Consider the following 25,818-nt stretch of genomic DNA (forward strand, 5'->3'; position numbering starts at 1 on the left):
AGAACTACCTCCAAACTACTCCGGATTCCTTTCATCCCTCTGTGGGTTCCTGGGCTTTGCCCTGGATTGAAATTGCCAAGACAGCTGATGTGGTAAATTGCCAAACCATCCTTTTTGATCCATGGTCTTCTCTGGAGTAATCCAGGGAACAGGTGTATTAAAATGTGGGCTTAGAGGTGATGATTCCTACAGTCTCAAACTCTGCCAAGTGATCCTTATTCTCCATGTGCCTATGGCCGGGCCCCCAGACCAGTTCATCTCTTACCTTCATTCTGAAGAAAGTAATGCTGGTCAGCAAATCCACTGTGGACTTTAAGTCCTGAAGCCGCTCAGGGCTCCCAGCAGGGAAATTATTCTGTGGTAAATCAAGTAAATGTAAGAAAGGAACAGAGAAATATGAAAGCCTTCCCTTCTAGAAACAATGAAATCAAACTGCTACCCACTGGAATTTTCCCTTGTTGAGATGGAAAAAAGCTGTAATACTACAAGTCTCCCTCTCTTTCTCACTGACACAGACAGGCCCTTGTAAAAGCAGAGGTTAATACTCCCCAGGCCAGAAAGCAATGCTTCCTACCCTCCAATGCAACTTCCCATGCCATGTGTGTGCATTTGCACAGAGGAGCACATAGACACCCACACACATTTACACACACACGCTTTTCTTGGGTAGAGATTCTTATAACCCAGAAGTGAGTTCTTCAAAAGTTACAATCTTACTGTATATCCTGGAATATAAGTGTAGCCACACTACAGACCAGACTGAGACCCAAGACCTGTACTTTCTGTACAGTGGGCCTCAGCTAGAGCTCTGCTCTTGGGTCAGCAGATGGCACAGCTCTGAGCAGAACTGCTTTTAAGAGTTCCTTAGGACCTTCCTGCCATGCCTCACTTCATTCCCTTTGGTGCAAGTTTTAGGAAGAAGCTGCCAAGGACAGCTGAAGGGAGATGTTGAGCCACTCCCCATTTTAAGAGTCGCCTTTTAAAACCTTCAAATAGCTACTTATATGCCAAATATAAGATATACAGTCAACTCTCCATTATTCATGCAAATGGAGGGCACTGGAAGTGCAGATAGTTAAAACCTCATTTCTCTTTTACTTTAGGTTATTTTTATACTTACTTTTTAATGTGGGTATATTGCCTGTTTTGGAAATTCACAGTAATTTAAAGCAAGTAATGAAGCAATTCTAAGAAGATCTAACTTAAGAAGAATTGAAAAACTGCCCATTTCCCTATCCTGCCCCATCCCAAGTACCCACCCTCCTACTATATCTATTTCCTCCCTCCATCCTAGGAATGGACACAACCTCTGCTATAAATTACTTGCCCAAGCCAGGCTTCCCTCTTTCCCCCTTAGCTGGATTCTCACACCTCCCCTGGAAAATGAGGAGAATATGGAAAAATATAAGAAGGAAATGTAATTATCTAAATTTTAAAGGGGCATTTCTCAAAGAGATTATCCTTAGAAGATTCTCCAGTAAGAATGTCATCAGGAAATTTGCTAGAGTAATGTGAGTGGGGTTGGAAAGCTAACTGTCTATAAAAAGCAGCCATACCTACTGCTATTTACATGGTCCTTGGAGTCTGCAGAACTGCAGGTGCCAGTGGCACTGGCCATGCACATGGGTGTGATGATACAGACCAATTTTCCTTGTCTTCGATCTTTATAGCCACGATTGGTCTTCAGTCTCTCTAGACTGAGCTGATATTTATCTCTGATCCCACCCCACAGCCATGTCTTCACTCACCCTGTATGTAGAGAGGTCAATCCTCAGTGAGTTGTGCAGCTGGTCCAGTAGTTTCACAAACCTCTCTTTCTGAGAGTGGGAAATAAATAATACGGAAGAGAGAAATAATCTGTTTCTGAGCCCCCAAGACTATAGCAGAAACAGAATCATCTCTGGGTGAGGAAGAGACATTGGGTTGGGAACACATCCTAGCCCACCCCTGTTCTGTCTCTTAGCAGCTCTGTCTCAAAATGAGGAATCCTTTCACACTGGCAAGGGGAAAGGGAGTGGGAGGGAAAGCAGCTCTTTCTATACAAGAGTAAACAAGAGAGGACCAGTGAATGTATCTCCATCCCTTTGAAACTAACTCATCTTAGTCAAGTAAAGGGAAATCCAAACATTCTCCAACTTGTTCCTGAGCCTGTGGTCTCCTGACTTATCTTGGGGCAGCTGAGACCAGTTTAACAGCCACAGCCCAGCAGCAATCATGGGAGGGAGGATGACTGATGCATTTGGAAGGTGATCAAGCAGTCTCAAGCGGGCTTCTCTTTAAACCATATCCACATCATTTCCCTTGGTTTATACGTTTTAAGTGTTAAAAAAGTGTAAAGTTAGTATATACTTTTTAAATGTTAAAAATGTTAAATATTAAATAAAGTTTTTTAAAAAGAAACTAATTTAGTAGTTACTTTTAAAAGAAAAGGTATAATCACATGCTTATAGGAGTGGGGCACAGCACTCCTAAAATTCACATATTGATTATATTGTATATATTTAGATATTAAGTCAATATGTAATGGGATGTGACAGATGAAACAGATATTTGATTGACTTAATCAATGATATTCATCTATGGATAGCCTGTATTAACAAGAAAAAGTTGTTAGTAACATAAACGGGGCTCAGAGACCTAGTGGATTTGGGGTTATCAGTAATTTTGTGCCTAAAGAGATAATCTTTGTGGTGGATCAAAGATATTTTATCCCGTTTATACTGAAGTCATGTCACGTGACATTCTGAGTAAAGATTCAACTTCTCAAATACCTTAACATAGGAAAGGGTACACCCTGAATAGGGAAAACAATCCAGACACTAGAAAAGGGATAGGCTAAATATACATTGGCGTCCTTGTTTAGACAGCAGTATCATAGGAACTTAAGTGGTAAAATCTGTCAGAGAGAGACTGAGTAATATTTAGAAAGGTCCATTTGTGGACCTGCAGGACTAAGAAACATGGTGACTCAGCCATGTTCTTGGCCTAGAAAGGTTCTACTTGAGCCCAGGTGGAGCCCCCAAACCACGATGATGCTATTTTTCTCTATTTATCCATGTCTGAGGAGAGTCTGTTAGTAAGTCTACATTTCCATAATGAAATAAGAATAGTCTATTAGTGTAGTCTACATACTGATAAAGAAATAAGTTTACCTATTTAGGTGGCATCTATCTGAATTTTAGGCTTATCAACCAGCTCTACAGTACTGACCATGAAAAATCAAGCTTTATTAATTGATAACAAATGGGTAGATATGTTTTATATGACACTCACCCCAAAGTTGGAGGCTGCAAAGCGATCGGATGCAGAGACATTGGTGGAGGCGGTTGTGTGGGCATAGTAGGCATTGATGTTGGCCAGCAAGGTACTCATCACTGCTGGCACACCAGGACACATGTACTTGGATGACAAACATGCAAAGTGCCTGAAAAATAGCACCCTCAGCCTCAAAGATTCTTCAGGACTTGCAGCAGAAGCCAAGTTATTAAAAGATCTCACAGATGTGTATGAAGCCTCTAATCACCTTGATATACAAGGATCTTCATAGTTTATTTATTCAAATATACATTGAATGAATGCCTACTATGTGCCAGGTCCTGTACTAAGTGCTAGACTCCAAAGATGTAATAGGCTGGCAGAGAAAGCAAGTGTTAGAAAGTTCAGTCGATAATCCAAGGTGTGCTATGCAAAAACACTGTGGAAAAATATAGGAAGATTACCAAAAGCTGAATGGTTGGGGACTGGAAGGGATTAGAAAAAAGCCTTCCCAAAGAAGATATGTTTGAAACAAGTCTTTAAGGATTAGAAAGAATTAATCAAATGGAGAAATGTATAGCAAAGGGAAATTGTATTGCAAAGACAAATATATTAATGACAGTGATTTATTTGGGAAACATCAGTATGGCTACTGTTCAGGTGTTCTATAGAGGAATATGAGGAAATGAGAAAAGGAGGTAGAGAATATGGTATTTTGCTGTGTGTGCACTTTTTTGCCTAAATTTTTGAGGGAAAAATAAAGGCATGCATTATACATGGGTATAATGATTACATGCCATGGGTATAATAATCCCAAGTATAAAACACACAAAAACATGGGTGCACATTATACATGGCAAAATGTGGTAGATAATAAAAGAGTTTATCCTAAATGCTATAGTAAATTTTTAAACAAAGGCATAGTGTGATCAGATAAGTCTTTGAGAAAGATTACTTTGATCATAAATTGGAAAAGAAGACTTGGACAAAGATAAGACTAAGAAAGATCAGTTGAAGAATTACTGCAATAATTTAGAAGAGAAGCAATAAAGCACTAAATAGAACAGAGAAATGGTTCAGAGCACAGACTCTAGAGTCAGACTCTGGGTTTGAATCTCATCTCCATCATTTATTTACTCAATGACCTTGGATAAATTACTTAAAGGTCTCTATGCATCAGTTTTCTTATCTGTAAAATGGGAGAAATAGTGATACCCATTTCATAGGGTTGAGTATTAAATGAGTTAACACTCATATGTGCTACACAGAAGTTATTATCATCATTATTGTTGAGCTATAGCAATCGTGATAGATTAAAAACATTTTTAGGAGATAGAATCTAGAGGTTTTAGTGGTTGGATGTTGGGAGTTAAAGGTATAGTAGTAAGTAAGAAAGGAAAGTTTCAGCTGACTCCTAAATATTTTGGATAACTGCATAGGAAATCATTCCATTTACTAAAATAGGAAATATGGGAAGGTAAGCTTATTTGGTAGAGATAATGTTGATTTGGAATTTAGCCATGCTGAGTTTACAATGCCTGTGGAAATACCCAGGAAGCAGCTGAAAATGAATCTAAAATTCAGGACAAGGCCTGATCTGGGGAAAGCGGTCTGGGAGTTCAGAAGTAGTGGTTGAGGTCACAGGTTGGGATAAGAGCATCTAGGGGGAGTGAACAGAGTAAGAATGTCAGAGAGATCATTCTTAAACTGATGTCTCACCATATATCTTCTCCCCATCTATAATGAACTTCTTGCAATTTCTTGAATATTCCATACTCTGTTGTATCTTAGCTACCCAGCAAATATCCTACCAAAAATGTCCTCCCTCCTTTTCTGTATTTAAAGATTCAGTTCAAGCATCAACTCTTTAATGGCTTCCCTCACAGGCCTCCCCTAAAATTTAGATACTCTCATAATACCCTGTGATTACTTCTACCACAGCACTTACGGCATTATATTGTAATTGTTTGTTTATTGGTCTCTCTCTCCTGCTAGATGTCCCTAAGCACAGAGGCCCTGTCTTACTCATCTTTTTGTTCTCAGCACCTAGCACGATGTGACACACAGAAGGAACTTAATAAAAGTTTGCAGAATAAATGAGCACAGCCAGGGCAATAACTACCCTCTGCTTACCTAGGGCTGCTTCCTATGCAGACTCACCAATAGACAAACTACCTATTTTCATAGTAGACAGGAATTTCTATTATAAGACTTTTGGTCAGCTCCAGACTCCGCTGCTTTCCCTGCAGTTATGTGCCCTCTCTGTCATCCAGGCCAATCTATCCAAGTTTGTCTGTTACACACATATACATGAGTACACATGCTCTACCTCCTCAGGCCTGGGATGCTTAGGCAGGTTTGTCCAAACCGTCCCGTGCCCTCCTCCCTTCCTATCTCTGAACCCTGGAGTAGACAGACAAATATCTTTTTCCTGAGTCATTGATAAGCACACTCCCTTTATACATATACCTTCTTTGCCATGGGGCATACAACCACCTCACTTAGCTCAGAGAGGGAAGCAATGAATCACTGCATATAACTCCACTAAGGACCTGTCTACCCGGTCAGTGTGCCTTCATTAGCCTCCCCAAGGGTTAGTAGCCACTTCCCAAAGCCCCAGGGAAGACTCACGTCATGGCCTGATATATGGATTCAATGCCATAGCGCATGGCGAATTCATCCACAATTTCTTGTGCAGTCTCATCAAAGTACACCTTCCACGCATCGTCTCCTCGAGCCTCAGGAATCCGGACTCCTCCATTGCCCTGAATGTCTGTGAGGTAATGGAAAAGGTTCTGCCGAAGACAGAGCAAAGGAAAGAATTAAATATATATTAAAAACAAAATCTGTTGGTAAAGTCCAGAGTTTCACAGAAATTCTGTACTTCAAGTCATTGCTCAGTTCCTCCTATGGCCACAGTACGCTGTTCTCAGATTAATGAAAGAAAACTAAGGCAGGGTCTGTTACTTGGGCTCTCCAGTAACACAAAAATCCAAGGACAAAATAAAAAACAGGTCCCAGGTCTTCAACCACCTAGCAATCCTGTTCATTATCAAAGGCCCCTCCCAGCACTGCTTTCTGGCCCCCCATCTACCAAGGGCTGACTCACCTCATGGAGACATGTATACTGCACATGATACGGGGCTACCTTCTCCTCCCCCTTGATTTCCACACTGATCTGTAGTCGGATAGCCCCTGAGACAGCTGATTTGTCTGTTCTCTTCTCTAGGAAGGAAAGAAGACTGCAGATTGACACCAAAGCAACTACAGACAGTGTGGACAGTCCCCATCCTGGCTTAACCCATGAGAAAGGAGGCACTAACCCAAGGGTTCACCTAAGAGGGTAAACTTATACCAGTGAACACATAGTCACAAACACCCCAAATATTCTCCTATTCCATTAGCAGAATAGGGAGCTAATGGCATTAGGGATGAGCAGGAAGATTAAAGGGCCTTCTGAAATCTGGAAAATGTCCAGCCAGGGTGAGTTCCAGCCACCCCCATCCCGCTGCACCCCATTTCTACCCATGGTTGGTTCTCTACAGACAAGGCAGGTTCTGTATAGAAATACGCTTTAGTGAGTGAGTGGTAGCTTGGGTAGACAATATTTTTCCCGAGTTCCTTCTTTATGGTCTCCCTTCCCATCAACTTTCTTTGGTCCTGTTTCCTCACCCAAGTTGTACCAGACGTCCATCTCGCCACTCAGTGTCCGAACCTCAATGATGGTTTGGCCAAGGAAATCATCAGACTCTCGCTTTAGCCGCTGCTTTACTCTCGACTTGATGTCATCATCCTCATCCCACACACGTACCTTAATGCGGTCAGAAGAGTTGTGGCACTCACTGTGAGAGAATTAGGCATGTTCTGTTAGGGACAGACCCAGCAGCCCCCAATCTAATTCCCTCCCAAAGCTCCATCAGCTGCACCGGAGGCCCTGCAGAGGAGGAAAAGGAGTTAGAGGATTGTGGTACTAAAGTTCCAAGGGAGTTAAGCTATCCCAGCAAATTGCTCTTCATTCCTCAGCCACGTGGCTCTATATACCATTATCCAGTTTTTGTGGCCTTGGAACAAAAAAAAAAAGAAAGAAAGAAAGAGGAGGGGGGAAGAGTAATTACCTGTATCAATAGCACCAAGAGGAAAACAGCTGGACAAATGCTACAGAGCCCTAGGAAGCAACTGTTAGTTCCCTCTTCAGAGTCAGTAAAGGATATTGACATTCATGGTATGTCCATCTTGCATATCTGCTTAGCTTTTTATCTAGCTCCTCCATCTATTTCAGAATGTGCTTGATGAACTTCTATTATTCTTTGATACCCACTTGAATAGCCATTTCCTTTATGGTGTTAGCTTTAGAGAAGGAAGTCTGCCCAGGTTACCTCCCTATACCTCTCCTTCCCCAACAGGTGCTTTGTAAGTCCTACTGCCTCAGCCAAAAGTTGTACTTGGCAGAATTTGCTGCTCCTTTCTCTGTGTTCTCATAAAATCTTTGCACATTCATAAAAATATAATGGTATAACTACCAGTGTACTGAAAAATAATAGACAAATCAACAATGAGCTTCTTGAAGCCAGAGACTGACTACCTTACTAATTTTTGGACACAAAATATCATGTACAGTATCTGGTACAGAATAGGGGCTTAATGAATAGTTTACTAAATGGATGAAAGTGGGAAAAATTGGCTACAAAGTCAAGTCATTTAGAATAAACCATAAGAAGGATTCAAGTAAGAACCATTCAGATTCTCAAAGAACCAAGTGCTCCCCCCCAGTAACTGCTGTCTCTGGACTGGAGAGTGATTTTACCAGGCCTCAATCCCTTTTCACATGAGTTCTCCAAGGAGCCAATAGAAGGACTCTACATGGCCAGCTTTTTTAGCTTACTGGGGCTCAAAGTCCTGGTCCTTATTTCTTTCGTGGGCCTTAGGAGTGTGACAAAGCATCTGGATTCTCCAGATATTTCTGGATTCTCCAGATATTAGTCCAAGTCCTAGGCTAGAGCTTTCAACAACCATTCCTTAAAGTGAGATAATTGAAAAAGAATTGGGGGGTGGGGGTGGAGCTCAGGCAGAAAGAAAAGAAGAATCCTTTTAGGTGAAATGAAAACTCCAGATCACAGATTTCTTCCTTCAAGCCAGAATTACCCAGTTGTAGGACAAGAACATTCCTTCCCCACTCGCCAGAAGAACCTAACCCTTCCTAGCAGGATTGCAGTGCCAAGAGGTACATAATACTGTGGTCAGTCCCTGGTTTTGTGACTGAGCAGCAGTAAAATCTAATACTAGAAAAAGCAGTATGAAGCGTCCAGAGGCCCCTTTAATAGCCCTAGTTAAGACAGAGCTTGGGTAAAGTAACCTTGATACAACAGTATGTGAGAAGAAACCCCAAACAAATAAAATGGCTACTGCCCAATGAAAGCAAGTGAGAAATGGGTTTTTCCCACTGCCTCTGTCCCATCCCTTACAGGGGCCAAGCCTAGAATAATAGGATTTAATACTGCTCCCCAAATACACGTAGTTCCAGATAAGACAAAGACCTCTGTGACTTACAAATGGAACTTCTCCTCCCAAACAGGATTCAGGTTCCCAAAAATGGTCTTGGTACGCTTTTTGGTTTTGCCCACTTGCACAGTCACATAGGGGTCACTGGATCCTGTCTTGTCCTTGGCTTGTAGGCCCTGGGCACACACCACTGCAACCCAAATACATATAGGAGACTTCAGACAATACTCCATAAGTCAGAAATCCTCCATAACATGACTCGTATGTTCTCCATCTTAGAGAAGCCTCTCTCTGCTTCTTGCACAGGAACCCTAATCTTCTCACTCTCCCAAAACTATCCTTAATCCTAAGCCACCAGCCTTTCCTTCGAAGACTAGCCCAATACTCCCAGCTTTCCATCAAAGCCCTAACTGACCACTTACCCCTAAACTGTTCCTTACCTCCCCTGACATATGCGTGCTTCAGCCACCCCCTCCCCTAGCTAGTAAACCACAGGTTAAACTATTCCCTGATCTCTTACCAGTCCCCTTTTCCCCACCCCCAGCTCTTGTATTATGTGATTGTTCACTAAATCTATAATATTGGATTGTTACCAAATACTTCTATTATCACTCATATTATTTGCAGGTGCCCGTCTTACCTTTCCCAGCCCCCCAGCACCATGGTGTAGGAGCGGAGTGATGAATAATGAGGTGCTCCCACTTTCCCTCAGTTCTTTCTTCTTTCTCCCCAGCCCCTTGCTCCCTCACACTCAGATGGCTTCTTCCTCAGGCTCCTCCCCATTAGGGCTTCCTGTCTCCTTACACTTTGGCCTGCTCACCAGTAATGGTAATCTTGGCCGACCATTTGGAGGTGCCATCCAGCACACTCTGTTTCACTGTTTTCATCTGCTGCACATGGGCAACTTTGCTCACAGCAAAGACATCCCGGATAACTTCAAAGATCTCTGGCTTATTCCGCTCTCGGATCTTCATGCGGTCCTTCATGGCCATGATAATGTTCTGGGTCCGGTCCTCAGCTCCATGTTTAGAGCTCTTTTCTGCAGCCCCTGGAGGATGGCCAGAGACAGAAAGTAAGGTAACCAACAGGCCATCAACAAGACTAAGGGCCAGGTTGAGGAATGGAGCCTGGGAGCAGTCACCAGGAGTGGGAGAACTTTAGGAAGACTAGGATATTTCTGGGAAAAGTTAATCACTTGTGAGGCCTCCTAGAGCTTAAAATGTATTTCAAAGGGTAGTAAAAGCTTGATAAATGTTATGGGGGGTTGTTATTTTATTCTATTTAGTTATATGTTGAATTTTTCATCAAAAAAAGAAATAAAAAAATGTAGCTCAGTCTGCGGTTGGCTTTGTCTTTCTACCACTCAGATGGTAGTTGAGAGAGAGACCTTTCAAGTCTAAGGCTGAAATATCACCAATGGATATCTCGATTATCATGGAGGGGTGGTGGATGGGCATGACAAAGCCACCCATCTCATCCAACTTCCAAACCATGATACAGACCGCAGAACTGCTCACAGCACAGAGTCAGGTTCTGCCCAATGGCTCCAGTGCCTTTAATCACAGAAATCAGTGTGATACGGTGAGAAATGTATGGCCAGATAGAGTTAGGTAACAGACAGGGAAGTTCAAATCCTGACTCCACTACTCCTAGCTGGGTAAACTGGTCTCTTTTAAGAGAAGAAAACAGCACTTATCTCTCAGAGAGGTATGAAGCACCATATCAACATGTATAAATCATCTAGCCCAATGCCTTGCACCTAGCAGACCCTCAGTAAATAGTCACTATTATTATTACTACCATCATTATTATCTGAGCAGGCATAGCAAGCCAGCTCATCTCAAAGGTTAGCAGGCTTTGCCTACTGCCCTAAAAATTATGACAGAAAAGACTGCTCCAGTGTATTTCACCAACCAGGCTTCTCAGAAAGAGACCAGGTTTCAGTTATTTCTCTCTCGTCTCCAAAGGCTTAGGCCTTTGCTACAAAACCTAGAACAAAAAATAAAGGCCAACATCTGCATCCTAACCCTGGGAGGATGACAAGCAGGTTTTCTGTGCAGGGAGACCCATAAAAGGGCATTTTATTCCACTCTGCTTCATAGAAGACTTAGGCAGAAGATTTTGCTGATAAATGAAAATTGACCTGGGCTGCATCCATTTAGCACATCCCATGCAATGCTGCTTCCTTCAGGGGGAACTTCTGAAAGGCCCTTGAGGAGAAGATCGACATCCTACTACACAGCAACATTTCAGAAGGTTTCAGGCAAGCATCCAGCCTGGCTGCTAGCCATTCAAGCAAGGACATGATGGCACCTGTGCTGTCACTCCCTCATGATGAGTTTGGGCAAAGTCATCACCACATGCATTTTAATACCCTATCTCTTTTCAGAACCCTATCTCTTCCACTGACTTGTTATACTTGTCTCTTAATGCCTACTGTAGCCATGCTTCTGGCACCAATGTAGGGCTCTTCAAAGAAGGACATTTTAAGTGAACAATTCCTCGAGGCTTCTCCTTAGGCCTCTTTTATGTCGTATATTTTACCTTGAGATAATGAAATGTTGTGAGTCTAAAGGTGACCTTCCTTTCTCCTACCACAATACTTAAAGCTTTCATTGCTATGGCTTGGCTCTGAGTAACACCTGGAAGACGCAGAGGAGTGAGAAAATACTTTCCAATATCCCCACTCCTGGGCCCAGCAGGAGCAGAGCAAGGAGACAAGAACTTGGAGTGCTACCACCTCCAGAAAACAGTAAGACAGAAACTTGTTTTTCCTGCTCCTCTCCCCACTCTCTTCTCCCACTCCATGATGGCAGCACAAATCATATATTTAGCCAGGGCCTTGGGAATCTGGCACATTCTCCTCCAGGACCTCTGCCTGACCCATTTGAAATTTCTGTTCTGGGCACTGTTGTGTAAAAGCTGAATCTATAAACAAGGAATAAATACTGTCTTCCCTGGATCCTAGGGAAGTCCTCTCTGAGGCCTGGAACCTCACAGAACTCTTTCCTCATTAGTTTTGGTCCCCAATTAAACATGCTTTAGCAATTTGGACTTTGCAGCCACTGTGTGCACTACTCAAATGAGCCTCTGAAATCATCTGAATCCTTAAGGGCCACAACAAGCGCAAAGAATTTTTCCTAAAGGTGCTTAAGAGGGTGCTATAAAACTTGTTATAAGGGAAAGAGGTGGGGGGGAGGCAGAGACAAATGTATTTAAAAAGTAAATTAAAAAAAAATTAAAAAAAAAACAAAAAACTTGTTATATGGAAAGCCAATGCCCCTTGACTCAGGACCCTATGTTCTCTAAAAGGAAAAAGCTTCAGGATCAAGTAGACTAGAGGAATGCTATCTAGCTATCCTAGCTCTTGGTTGACAAACTACTTTGGAGAGGGCCTGCTGCCCGTGCTGCCTACCCTCATCCCACAGGGGTACTCACGCTGCAGGCAGTCGGCATTGAGCAGGTCCTGGCACTTCTCATGACACTTGACTCCACATTCACTGCAGCGCATGCCCTGCCGGGCAATGCCCCAGAGCAGGCCTTCGCACTCATAGCAGTAGGTCGGGGTAGTGGCAGTCCAGACCTCAAAGTTGTGCGGTGTGGTGCACGAGATGGGGTAGATTAAGGCCTGCAGGGTTTTCTTATACACATGGGATTTCTGAAAGACACATTCCCCACCACCCACCAGCAACTTCAAGTCTCTGCTGGGAGATACCAGAACTGAGACCTTGTAGAGCGATCAAGACCCTGGTTTCTCCTCTGGTAGTGGAGGAAATGCTCTAGACTAGCCCAGCCTGGCAGAAAGAAGCCTCCAAATGTTGTGTGTGCCTGGTCATGCAAGACAGGTCTGACCTGAAAACTGGGTCTGAGCCTTGTCCCACCATTCCAGCTTTCTTGGAAAACAGACGGTACTAAATCCACTATAATACCCCAGATTCAGTGGTAATATACTCCCACATGAGACTTGGGCTTACCCCTGGCCAGGACCCTTGCCTCTCCCAGTGTGGAAGACTGAGACTTGATACTACCTATCTGTTCAAGTAATGATGCATGCCCAACACTCTGGATTTCCCAATTATGTATGGCTACAGAGATGATCAACAGTGGATGACCAGGTCTTTAGGCCAGTGGACTCATGAAAGCCCACTGGTCACTTACCAGTTCTTCATCCTTGAGAGAGGTGCGTGTAGCCATTGCAGAAGTAATCCCTGCCTTTCGGGACTGGACCAATGACTGTAAGAGAAGACCTGCTGTCAGCCCTGGTCTTCTGTCAGTCCCAGTCAACCAAGGACTGGCAAAGTCCTGGGAAGGAAGTTTCAGTATCCAAAGCAAACTGACTGTAACTTACTGCCTTCTATTTTTACTGTCATTCACAGGGACTTCCCACAGGTAATAGATAACAGCATCCCCAGTTAAGAAGCAAAACCCGATGTCCTCAGAGGACTGTTCTAACAATATTAGAACAGCACTTCTCTCAGGGTACCTATCATCCAAAGAGTTTCTCTTTTCTTCACATTTTTTAAGTATCTTAACCCTTGTTTATAGAAAGGCAAAGAAAAAATGAAAAGTTTAGAATTATAGTAGGAAGTAGTTCATTAAGAATAGAATAAACACACGGCTCTGTCAGAGTTACATTCAAGAATCATCCCTGAGAATGTTTCCATGCTATCATCTATTCCCTGGTACCACCCCATGCCCACACAATCCCAGGTGGCTGTAAGGTCAGCAGCTCCAATAAGCAGGGGATTAGGCAAGTGAAAGGGGCAATATACCCTCAGTCAAATCAAGCAGGGTAAGGAGTTAAGTATGAGAACTAGGGCTGTCTGCTAGTGAGGCTCTTGTTAAAAAATAGAGGGGCCCCATATAGTGGGCAGACAGAATTAGAATATCAGTCTATGCAGAAGGAACAGTGAGGAGGGGCCAGGTGGTTTGAGTTATGGACTCTTAAGGAGATTAGAAAGGGTCTCTGGAGACACTCACCATTGCCTGCGCAGAGGAGAGCAGAAAAAGAACAACACGATGTTAAAGCTCCCCCAAGGGCATAAAAAACCTTCAGTGGCAACTAAGAGGTTCTTCCCTATAGCCCAATATAGGGAACATGTCCTGAACCCCTCTGCCTCTATCCACTAAAAACTGTCTTCAGCTCAGACAGCTGGCCAGGGCCCAAAGCCTTGAGCCCCTACTCTGAGAAGAGATATGCTAGAGAGTGAAATATAGGCAAGGCAGAAAGATGGAGGAGGGGAAATAAGAAATGATTAAGACACTGCTATCCAAGCAGTTAAACAAAGAGGGGGTGGTAGACAAGAGAGAATAAGGATGAGAAAAAGGGAGAAAAGAAATGAGGAAGAGAACAAAAGGGAGACAGAGGATATGGAAGAAAGTAATAAAGAAAAAATGACATCATAATTTATCTTCATCTAACCAGCTTGATGAAGAGTTGGTAGAAGAGGTGCATTAGGAAGAAGGATAAAGAGAAAGGAGAGGACACACAAATAGCAGGAAAGAAAGGAAGGGAAAAATGATTAAGAGAAATGGCAGAGGATATTTCCATTCAGCCAACTAAGGAGGAACAGGTGGGGGAAAAACAGCAGAGAATGGAGAAGAAATGGGAAAAGAGGTGGATAGAAAAAACAGACTGAATAGGGAGAGGAAGAGAAAATAGGAGCAGAAATAGTAACAAGAAAAAGGGTTCAAGTCTCACTGAACATCCAGCTCTGGGAGACCCTGGGCTCCACTCTATCGCCACTATCTACTCTGCTATGGAAAATTCCTTGAGCTGATCCTGCCTCAGGAAGTATAACCTAAAATGGGAATTTCTGATCATCCTGGAGGTCCTGAGATCATCTTTAACTCCTAAGCCCACTTCAATTCAATTCTACAAATTTTTATCATCATCTCTCAGTGCCAGACACTGAGTTAAGAACTAGAGGCACAGAGGTAGTCTAGAAAGCCTGTATCTTGGGAGGAGACTGTCACTTGACCTCCCAAAAGAGGTTGTACCTGCCATGCTCATCACATATTAAGCTCAATGATCTAGGTCTGAGCTAGAGGCAGTTTTCATTCTAAGTCATCAAAAAAGTCTGTAGAGATATGTAGAAGAGCTAGGTACCCAGAAGACAACCACAGAGTTCGGCTTTGAGTGTCCAAGCCATAAATGTTCCAGGTGGGAGCTTGAGCTTATGAAGAACCTTGGGCTCTGAACAGGGAGTGAGGTAAAACAATCTCACTAAAGCCATCATCAAATCTCAGTAATTCTTAAAATGATTGATCTTCAGACCAATACTTGTCACTAAATGGGCCACTAACAGTTCTGACAGCTTGCCAAGGCCCAATGGGGAATACCCCAAGGATACAGCCTAAGCCTGCACAAGAGTCTCACTCACCAGATCGCTGACAAGTGGCAGTGGCTTCTTTTTGCGTAGATCTGGCATGCTGTCGATGCCATAGAGTCCTCCAGCTGGCCTGAGGAGGGAAGGAAATGCGTCAGAACCCCAAGTCCTATCCATTCTCCTGGCTCACCTTCTCCCCTTAGGAAGACATGCCTTTGAGAGGGGGAAGGAAGACAGGTAATCCTGGAAATAAAGCCATGGGATGATGAGTAATAGAATCTGCTCTCAGAGTGCCCCTATCTGTCTCCCCTGGTGGTTTTAGCCAAAGATCTAGTCTATTAGAGCTCTTTTATTCCACAGGGACAGTTAAGGCACCTCTGTTTATCTGCAGGACCTTATGCTCCATAAGGCAATGTGAAAAAATTGATGGTTAAGAGGGCTCTTCTCCACACTCAGGTTAGAGACACTGCTTCCCTAAGAAAGATAAGTCTTTCTTGGCCTGTGCTATAACAGAGCCCCTAGGAATACCTCTATAGAAGAACTGCTGCATAGGTGAGCAAGACTACAAAATAATGATGAATACAAGGAGATCTTCTCCACCCTGAGAAAAGGGCCACTATCTATCCAAGCCTCCTGACAGGAAAGGGCTTTGGGTCTCCATGAAAAGAGGAGCCCACGTAATAAAGTGGAGGCAGGGGAGGCAGGATGGGAGACTTCAAAAAGACCATTTAAAGGAGGGGAAGAAGGACCATTTAGGAAGGAGACAGCAAAAGGACCCTGAGTTTCTGGCCTAGCCCTATGGACACCTCAATAGGGACCAAGAAAAAACTATAGTTGGAGCAACTGGAGAATTTTAAAATTTTTATACCTTTTCTATGCTCATTAATTTTACTGTTCTTTGCCTGTACTTCCATAATAAAATACCATAAAAATACAGAGAATGTCCCAAAAAGAAGACCATTCTTACATGAGACAACCCAGATTTTATCCCCAACTCTTTTACTAACTCTCTACATGTCCTCTGCTAAGATTCCCTCTTCTTTTTGGGTCTTTGTGTCACTTCTACAAAATGAGGGGGACAAACAAAAACTTTTTCTGACCTTTTGGAAGCTGCCATCCTGAGCCTCAATGAAAAAAACTCATGTACTTGGTTTTAATGAGAGCAAAGAAGTGGGGAAGGTGGGGTGGCTGGGGTATACTCCACAGCTGGTCTGAAAAGAAATATATCTCAGAAGTATAAGTAGGTATTGCCAGCAATATAGGCAAAGAATGGAGCCACAAATTGGGGCAAGGCCAGGAGGTGGAACAGGCAACTTGCTATGTTGATTTCTAATAACATAACTTCCTGAGCACAGGCAGTGAAGTTTTGTTTTCAATGAGACTACCAGACTTAGGAAGTTCTAAACTTGTGGCAGCTTCCAAGGACTAAGCTGAAGGAAGGAAAGAAAACAGGGAGGCATTTAGAAAATCACTGAATGGCTCCATTTAAAAATAGCTCAGATATGTTCCATTGGCATGTGTGTATTTTACAATTATTGAGGAAAAAAGCTAAAGCCCTGAAGGGCTATTGAAGAAGCAACTGGTGCCTCAAGTTTGTGATTAATTCTAAAAACTATAATATGCACCACTTAAACCAAGAAGTTTTTTGCAACATAGATGAGTTTTTGACAAAAGAAGAAAGGAGTTCATTCACATGATTAACTCTTGATTTAAAAGACAAATCACAAGGAAAAGGAGCTTGTAAAAATGTAGTAGATAACTTTATGATCTGATCTTTTTTCTTCTCTGGTCATAGGGAGAGGAGGCAGCCACTGAGAATTCTAATGTCAGAAGGCCATTGTGGGAAAAGGAGAGAAGAAAGATCTAGACTAATAATTGGCAGTATATGTAGGAAGAGTGGGGATACAGTATATGGTACACTATATGGTACAGAGTGGGGGCAGTGTATGTGGGAAGAGTCAGTCAGTTACAAGCATCAGCTGAGCAGCTTAAAATGACTCTCTGCTGCAGTCACATGGGTCTCAAACTCCCAGACAAGAATTACAAACAGAACACACAGAGCTTATAAGGCATGCTACTTATGTCTTGACTAGGGTGAAAGGAATAAGGAGGTGACTCAAAACAGCTGAAGCAGGACAGAGTCCAGGGAGAAATCTAATCAGCTACACACTATTGACAATGAAATGGAAAGAAAACCTTCGAATGCAGATATTTTTCTAGCTTCCTCATTCTTCTACCTAAAGGGTATTACCACTATGATACAATGGATCAGAAATTCCAGAGGCAAGAATGGGGGAGTCCCAAAGCTCCCTCCCCTTGGCAAAGTTCTGTCTTCTGCTTCTAAGTAATCAATTTGCAGAGTTCTCGCCTCTGCCCCAGACAACCAGCCAGTATCCACGGCGGAACATTTTCCTTCCCCTGGATCAAGCTTATGAAGCCATCTCTCCTATTTTCCAGGAGAAAAGCTAAAAGCAGCATGAGAATCTGTACAAAATCCACAAAACCCTTGCAGGGAATCACTTACCCTTCTGGGAGCCACTGGGGCAAAGAGGAGTTGCCATCATCTGGAATCTTTAAAAAGAGAAAAAAGTTAGATCCTAGGAAAGAAGGGAGACTGCCATCTTTCTTTGGTCAGACTGTGAGCAATAAAATAGGAAGCTCAAAGAAGTGTAGGTCACATACACCATGTGGTGACATAGCTAGCCTGATGTCTAAGCCAATGCCCTGATTAGTCAAAGGCAACAAGAGGGCTGCTAAAATGAACAGTACTTCATCTCCCCTCTCCCCAGTGAATAAGAAGGATATAAGGCCCAGTTCACTGAGATCTCAGGGCTAAAGTCCATTGGGACTGTAAGAGCTGCTGGAACTTATATCCCCCTCACAGAACCCATTAGTATATTAAATATAACAAAAGCCAGGAAAAGGGTCCACTTAGGTTTTGAGGTCTCACTCAGTAAAGCAAAAAGACAACTTCACATAAAGCCTGGTCTTCTTCCAGTTATAGCCTTAAATTCCTTTAGCTGCCCCAGAGTCAGATCTGGTCTTTCTAAATTCCTATCTCATCTTGTGATTTGGCTTGGCTTAGGTTCCTTGAAGCCTGAACTCATTGACAGTGAGTACGCTCTCCATTTGAGAAGTTCTATATAATCACAGAATCCAGGGCAGATTAGACACCTGGATTACACTCTGGTGAATTTTATAAGTTGTCTAATGAGAAGTTGATCACTGAGGCACCAAACAATTCAAGGAAGGAACACGTTGAAACAATTTTTAAAGGTTTCTGCACAAAAACAAACAAACAAACAAACAAACAAAAAACCCAAAACCAAATTTTTCAGGCAGTATACAGAGAGTTCCAAAGCTGCCAGGGCTTTCCAGAGAACCAATGGTAAATGGTATTTAGGTTCAAGGGACTTAGTGCTAGCAGGTCTGGGGCTTCCTGCCCTAACTTGTTCCCCAAAACTTCTGTGCCACCTGAGACCTGGGCTCCCACTAACTATGCCAGAGCAAATGAGTAACAGTACAAGGGAGGCAGAAGTAAGTTGCTTTGGATGGAGGTGAAGTTCTGGGAGAGCTAAAGATAGAAGTTGTAGACAAATAAGGCAAGACATAGTAGAAAAGGGAGAGGAGGACAGGTTAATGGATGATGTAAAAGTGGGCTGTAGGCTCACTTGAACTTTGGAATTAGGACCCTCCTCAGGTTGTCTGTGATCTAATCAAGCCTATCTGCCTCCTGTCCTGGTTCTGCAGTTGGCATACTGGTAAAGAAAGCGTCAGACCCAAAAGGCAGCCAGAAGTGGTTGAAGCAAGTCTCCTAAGGTTGCTTATGAGTGGCAGCCATCCCTAGATCCCCAGATCCTTCCAACCAGAACTTCTTTTCCCTTTGGAAGCAGTTACTATATCGAGCAGATTTTTATTTCCTACCTAGAATTAAATGTTTGCCAGAAACCGCTGGCTTAAGGAAACAAAATCACAAAAAGTCTTTGGGAGCCAGACTTTACTGGCTTAGATCATACACATTTCCTGTGCTCATAGAATCCAATGGGTCTGCAGAAGCCCGCAGACACAGCATACAGCATGCACACACAGTGCACTGAAGGAGGGTCAGGGGAATGAAAGGAAGTCTAGACAAAGTACCCACGGGAGGTACATTCAAAGACACAACTTGTGCCTGAGGGAAACACAAGGTGAGCAGGGATCCTGCACAGAGGGCTATAGAACACGTGTGCACACCCATTTGGGAGAGGATTCAGTGTTCACTAAGGCCTGAATCACAAGCAAAGCAAACCCTCCCGGTCTTTAAGAACCAGTGCTTGCAGGCACAGAGCATTAGTATAGTATGCATTCACATGACATGAGAGAACCACATCACAGATCTATAGAAGCTTATGCTCACAAAGAGGCCAGGAAATCTGCTCCGAAGCGCATTCACACTTAGGGCCCCAGGCAAGAGGCACAAGATACTTGCAGCAACTCCTGCTCTCAAATACAAAGTGTGGATGCATGCTGGGCTCAGAGACAGTTTACAGCATATGCCAGGCTACAGCAACAAGTAGAAAGTGGACACATATTGTGCAAAATAGGAGAGTTAAGAGGGCAATCAGTGCCTGGGGGAGTCAATGTGAGTACAAGTATAAGCACACACATGCTACATTGAATGTGCACCATGCTGGCACACACATTCTCACGCTGTGTTGTAGGGATGTCTGCAGGAGCACCCACAAGCATGGAGCATGCACACAGACTGCTTTCAGGAAAAACAGACTATCTGCACCAGCCAAAGCTCAGAGGCACACACACACACCATGCCCAGGAGGGCGGGGTACGAAATAGACAACAAAAAGGCCGAAAAGGCCAGAGGCACAACCTGAAGGGCTCCTCGCTTTCCTTCTGCAAGGAGAGAAAGAGCAGAAAAAAAGGGCAGAGAGTTAGTAGATTCAGTCCTATGGCAGGGAACCCAAAGAAAATGCCAGCTAAACCTCAAAGAACATGGAGGAAAGGGAGAAGTGCTCTGAACAACTGGGCAGTTCACAGAGCCCAGCTCCCGGAATCCTATATTTGCTGGCCCCTGCTTTTTAGTTTAGAACATCCCAGGTTTGGCTACTCAATCTGAAGGATAAAGTCTGTTGGGGGAGGGTGGGTTCCAATCACCGTTTTCCCCTTTCCAAAGGAGTCTGAGTGCAGGGTCAGGGCCACCAGGGCCACAAGACCAGCTTTGTTACCAAGGGCCACTCCAACAGGCTATCTGAGAAGGCTGAGCAAAGAATGAGTTTGTTCCTTCCTCAGGAGGTATATAAGCTCACTCTGGATCTTGGTAAGTCCTCACACCCCAAAGGTCTGGTGGCTGAGCCCTCTCCATTTTAATGCAGGGTTGGTCATGCATTTGCCTAGCAAGCCCTGACCTGTTTTCCCAGAGCCTAAGTTAACTTAGGCCATGTTAAGGCCTGGACCTAAGGCCAGGACCAGGATGCTCAACGGTTATAGTTCTGGGGTCATCAACCGACCACTGCCCTAACAGAAGTCACCATGATCTGGATGATAAAACCGTGACTGCAATCCCAGGCCTGATTATCTATCAAATCCAGAACAATACTCCAAAGGAAACAGACACTTCCCAAAGGGTCCAAGTAAGTCACAGCTGAGGAAGTATGAAGTTCAGAGATTGCTCCTTTGCTATTTGTCAGAGACTACACTGACTTCCAGGCCACACAGAGGCCCAACAGCCCTTCTTCTCTACAGAAAGCCCAACCACCTGGTCCCATCAGCTCCCTTCGCTTTTTTCCCCATCTCTTTTAAAGACTCACTGACATTACATAACAAGTAGAAGGTAGAATCATAGGAACTAATTCACAAGTTCCCAATTTTTCAAGCCACTTCTGATGACTTAATGGGTCACCTCATTTGAAAGAAGACTCAACTCAGGAACAGAAATCCTCCAAAACAGTGCAGCTACAGGAAGGCGGGTAAGATGAAAAAGACATTTCCTGGATGGGTGGGGGTGGGGGAGGTGGGTTTTGTCTTTTCTACATTTATTTCCTACCTCCCTGAAAGTGCCCTGCTCCCTTTGAAAAGACAATTAGTCAAGCAACACTTTAATTGACTCTGTTACTCAAATTAGAAAGGTTCCTTTCCTCCTCCACTATCTTAAATACATTTTACACATCATGTTAGTTACTTTGATTGTGTCCTTCTGTTTTTCCCCAAAGTTCCCCATTATGCCCAAAGAATAAAATCTAATCTGTTGACAAGGCCATCAAGGCACTCCCTGATCTGGCCTCTCATATCTACTGGGTGGACCCTAACTTCATTCTTGAGACGTAACTCAAATGTCAATGCCTCTATAAAAATTTCTTTATCTGCCTTTCCATCATATGCCTGTGGTACCCACACTTCTTTAATGATATGTTGCCAGTACTGTTTCATTGTAATTGTAATTGTCTGTATAAATGTTCATTGTAATTATCTGTATAAACATCTCCCTTTATACACTGTAAATTTCTTGAGTAAGAATTATTTATATATACATAAGTAGTAAAAGAAACCTAAACTTTCAGGACTTAGAAAGCAACACCTTTTCTAAGAAAATGTCTCTTGCTATCACCAAAGAAAAGATAGTCCATTTTCTAGACACCAAGGAATTATTCTACTAGCTCTTCAGTTTGTCCTATCCACTGGACAAACATTTAAAAAAAAAATTTTTTTTCTTGTTAAGAACTGAAGTTTTGTGCTTACTAACTTCCTAAAATGCCTTAGGATTTTTCTACTCAGACTTAGTTTTCAGTTTAAGTGATATATGTCTAAGGAACACTTGCTTTGTGGGAAAACCCCTGACCCCTAAGAATGGTTTCACTCTTCCAGAGAGTCCATTTTATGAGGAAGTGACATACTTCTTCGTTGTTAAAAGTCTTAACTCCCTTATAGTTGGGAGTCAAAACATTTGAGGCACTGAATGTATTTAGGCTGGCATTTCCTAATCTGTGAAAAGCGGATAAGAACAGCTACCTCCAGGGTGGATTGCAGGGATTCATTTTTTCAACAAATACTTATTAAGAACAGACTGCACTTTAGACACTGTTCTTTGTTCCAGAGATGCAGCAGTGAATGAAACAAACTCCCTGATCTTGAGAAGCTTCTATTTTAGTAGGAGAAGACAATTAATAGTGATGAAGTTGATGGTGAATAGTGAGTAATGAGGATGATGATAGTAATTAACACTAAGTGAACACCTTATGTATCTAGAATTTTATTTGCATAAGCTCATTTATTTCTCATAACAACTCTACTGACTAAATACTATTATTATCTCAACTTTTTTGTTGATTAAACTGAAGATCAGAGAGGTTAGGAAACTTGCCTAAAGTCAGAGAAAGTGGCAAAGCCAAATTCAAAACAGGCATTCTGGTTCCAGAATCTGGAACTATATATACTATATATATATAGGATGTGATAGGGACTCTGCTAAAAAATTCATGTTAGGGGAAAAGATAATGTTCCCTGTGGTCATGTTACATTTGCTATTAAAATCTCATAAGACTTTATAGGAAGGCCTCATTGATAAAGAGACATCTAAGCAGAGGCCTGAAGGAAATAAGTATAGAAGCTATTCAGAATTCCAGGAGAAAAATATTCCAGTCAGAGAACATACAGTCAATGCAAAGCCTGAGGTGAAAGCATAATTGGTATGAAGGAACAGCAAGTCTGCGACAGAGTGCCAGTTCAAACAGGGCTCTATAGGCCATTATAAACACTTTGTCTTCCATTCTGACACAGAAAATTACTGACACATTGTGAGCAGTAAGTGATATAATCTGAGTCATGTTTTATAAAGATTACTCTGATTGCTGTGGGGAGAACAGACTGTAGAAGGATAACGGTATGAGTCAGGAGACCAGTTAGACTAATGTAATCATCCAGGCGAAAGAAAATGGTGGCTTAGACAAGGATGACAGTGGTGGAGACAGACATAGAGGTAAAATTCAGGTTTTTGGTTTTGTTTTTTTTAAGGTAAAACAGGCAGAATTTACTAATTGACTGGATGTAGGTTGTAAGAGAAGTCATGATTTGAAAAGAAAACTTACAGTTGCTATTATAAATAAGACCTCTGGATTCGGGCCCAAGCAGCTGCAAGAATGGGGTTGCCATTTATTAGTAAGGAAAACTATAAGAAAAGCAGGTTTGGCAGGGACTTGAGGAGCAGGATCAGGGGTTTGGTTTTGGATATGTCAAATCTGCAATGCCTGTTTACATCCAAAAGGGAATGTTAAGTAGATGTGGAACCTGGTGTTCATGAAGATTCTGGGCCAGAGGTATAAATCTGGGAAAGTTTATGAAACTCATGAGATTGGAAGAGATTACCTAGGAAACAAGTATGAATTAAAAAAAAAAAAGTAGTGAGGACCAAATCCTGTGATACTGCAAGGTTGGGAAGATGAGGAGGGACCAACAAAGATGACTGAGAAGGAATGGTCAATAATGTTGGGGGAGAACCAAGACTGAGAGGTCGAGTGAAGGAAGTATTTCCAAAACAAGGAATTGAGGCATACAGATAGTCTGAAGATCAATGGAATAGAATTGGGAATCCAGAAATAAACTCTTATATCTATGGTCAGTTGATTTTTGATAGGGATACCAAAACCATTCAGTGGGGAAAAAACAGTCTCTTCCAGCAAATGAGGCTGAGATAACTAGATATTCACAGGCAAAAAAAAAAAATGAAGTTGTACCCTTGTCTCACACCATCTACAAAAATTAACTCAAAATGGACCATACACCAAAATGTAAGAGCTAACACAACAAAACATTTAGGAAAAAAACAAAAGAGTAAATCTCTATGGCCTTGGATTAGATAATGGTTTCTTAGCTATGAAACCAAAGGAACAATCAACACAAGACAAAAATAAACTGAATCTCATCAAAACTTCATTTAAAAGTTTTGTACTTTAGTTCATTATGATGGCTGTTAAAACAAAAACAGGACATAACAAATGCTGGCAAGGATGTGGAGAAATTGGAAACTTTCTGCACTGTTTTTGGGAGTGTAAAATGGTACGGCCACTGTGGAAAAAAATATGGCAATGTCTCAAAAAATGATAATTACTATATGATCCAGCAATTCACTTCTGGGTATACAAGGTCTGTCTGGGAAAAGTACAGCCATTGTTAATATAGTGAGAACAGTTTGAGCAACATCAACATAACCTGTCAGATGAGGAGAGTGTACTGGAATGCACACGCGTGAACGATTTCACTGTACTAGTCAGTGGGGGCTGTAGACACTGTTGAGTGATCGCATGTACTGTGTGGCCATCACATTCAAAATGACTGAGCAACTAGAGCAACAAATCTGCATCAAATTTTGCGTTAAGCTTGAACATTCCTCTGTGGAAACTGTTCAGATGGTTCAAAAGGCTTTTGGGGACAATTCAATGAGTTCACTGCAAACAAAAGTGTGATGCAAACACTTCAAAAATGGTTGAGGGTCTGTTGAAAATTATCCACATTCTGGAAGGCCTGCAACAAGCAGAACACCTGAGAATGTTGAACATGTACAGGTAGCAATCAAAAAGATTGGCAACTGACAGTGAGAGAACTAGAAACTGATCTGGGGATTCAAAAAACTACTGTATCCAAGATTTTGATGCAGGATCTTGGCATGAAATGTGTAGTGACAAAATTTGTTCAGCGGCTTCTGCTACCAGTACAGAAGAAACATCGTGCTGCAGTTGTGTGAGGTCCCAAGGTGCCTACTTTGATGAGGACTGAGGTGTCATTGTCCTATGTACAACGTGTCTTCTCTTTAAGATTTTATTTATTTTTAGAGAGAGGGATAGAAATATCAATGTGTGGTTGCCTCTCACGTGCTCCCTACTGGGGATCTGGCTCACAATCCATGCATGTGCCCCTGACAGGGAATTGAATTGGTGACCCTTTGGTTCACAAGCCAGCGCTCAATCTACTGAGCCACACCAGCCAGGGCTGTACAACGTTTCTTGTATCTTTTTCAATAAATGTCTCTATTTTTCATAGTACATGGCTGGAGACTTTATGGACAGGCCTCATATCCCCAAATTAAATGAAAGCAAGTCTTCAAACAAATATTTGTACACTCATATTCACAGCAGCATTATTCACAATAGCCAAAAGGTGGAAGTAACCCAAGCCCATCAATAAATGAATGAATAAACGAAATGTGGTATACGAGCATATACAGTGAAATACCATTCAGGAAGGAAATTCTGATACACGCTACAATCTGGATGAACCTTGAAGACATTATGTCAAGTGAAATTAGCCAGTCACAAGAGAACCAATGTTTGATTCCATTTAATATGAAGTTATCTAGAGCAGTCAAACTTATGGAGATAGAAAGTAGAATGGTGGTTATCAGCAGCTGGGGGTGGGGAGGAAGAGAATGCAGAGTTAAGTTTAATGGGTACAGAGTTTCAGGTGGGGAAGATAAAAAAGTTCTGGAGATTGGATGGTAGTAATGGTTGCACAAAAAATATGAATAAAAGTGGTTCAGATGATAAATTTTATGTTATACACATGTTACTACAATAATTTTTTAAGACGTTATTTACTTATTTTTTTAGAGAAAGGCGAAGGGAGGGAGAAAGCGAGGGAGAGAAAAAATGATATTAATTGGTTACATCTCGCATATGCCCCAACTAGGAATTGGGCCCACAGACCTGACCAGGAATCAAACCGGCAACCTTTTGCTTTGCAGAACGATGCT

The 25,818-nt window shown here is 42.4% G+C and overlaps 1 protein-coding gene across 3 annotated transcripts in view; it reads right to left on the reverse strand.

The window, feature by feature from the left end:
- The window catches only part of UNC13B (unc-13 homolog B), a 208,162-nt gene that overhangs the window by 20,040 nt on the left and 162,304 nt on the right, over window positions 1-25,818 (reverse strand). For 2 of the 3 annotated variants that reach the window (XM_054584694.1, XM_054584693.1), the window contains 12 exons: window positions 17,608-17,654; window positions 15,138-15,216; window positions 12,913-12,987; window positions 12,193-12,412; window positions 9,575-9,802; window positions 8,803-8,944; window positions 6,928-7,097; window positions 6,365-6,480; window positions 5,887-6,050; window positions 3,274-3,424; window positions 1,749-1,817; window positions 266-355 (listed from right to left, as the gene is read on the reverse strand). In XM_054584694.1, the coding sequence (XP_054440669.1) occupies window positions 266-355; window positions 1,749-1,817; window positions 3,274-3,424; window positions 5,887-6,050; window positions 6,365-6,480; window positions 6,928-7,097; window positions 8,803-8,944; window positions 9,575-9,802; window positions 12,193-12,412; window positions 12,913-12,987; window positions 15,138-15,216; window positions 17,608-17,654 (1,551 nt within the window). Of the gene's footprint in view, window positions 1-265; window positions 356-1,748; window positions 1,818-3,273; window positions 3,425-5,886; window positions 6,051-6,364; window positions 6,481-6,927; window positions 7,098-8,802; window positions 8,945-9,574; window positions 9,803-12,192; window positions 12,413-12,912; window positions 12,988-15,137; window positions 15,217-17,607; window positions 17,655-19,950; window positions 19,974-25,818 lie in introns of all 3 variants that reach the window. The other variant, XM_054584692.1, reaches the window with a different exon arrangement.

Source organism: Pteronotus mesoamericanus, unplaced genomic scaffold, assembly GCF_021234165.1.
Source record: "Pteronotus mesoamericanus isolate MK-2021 breed Mesoamerican mustached bat unplaced genomic scaffold, CSHL_Meso_final contig_78, whole genome shotgun sequence".
NCBI lineage: Eukaryota > Metazoa > Chordata > Mammalia > Chiroptera > Mormoopidae > Pteronotus > Pteronotus mesoamericanus.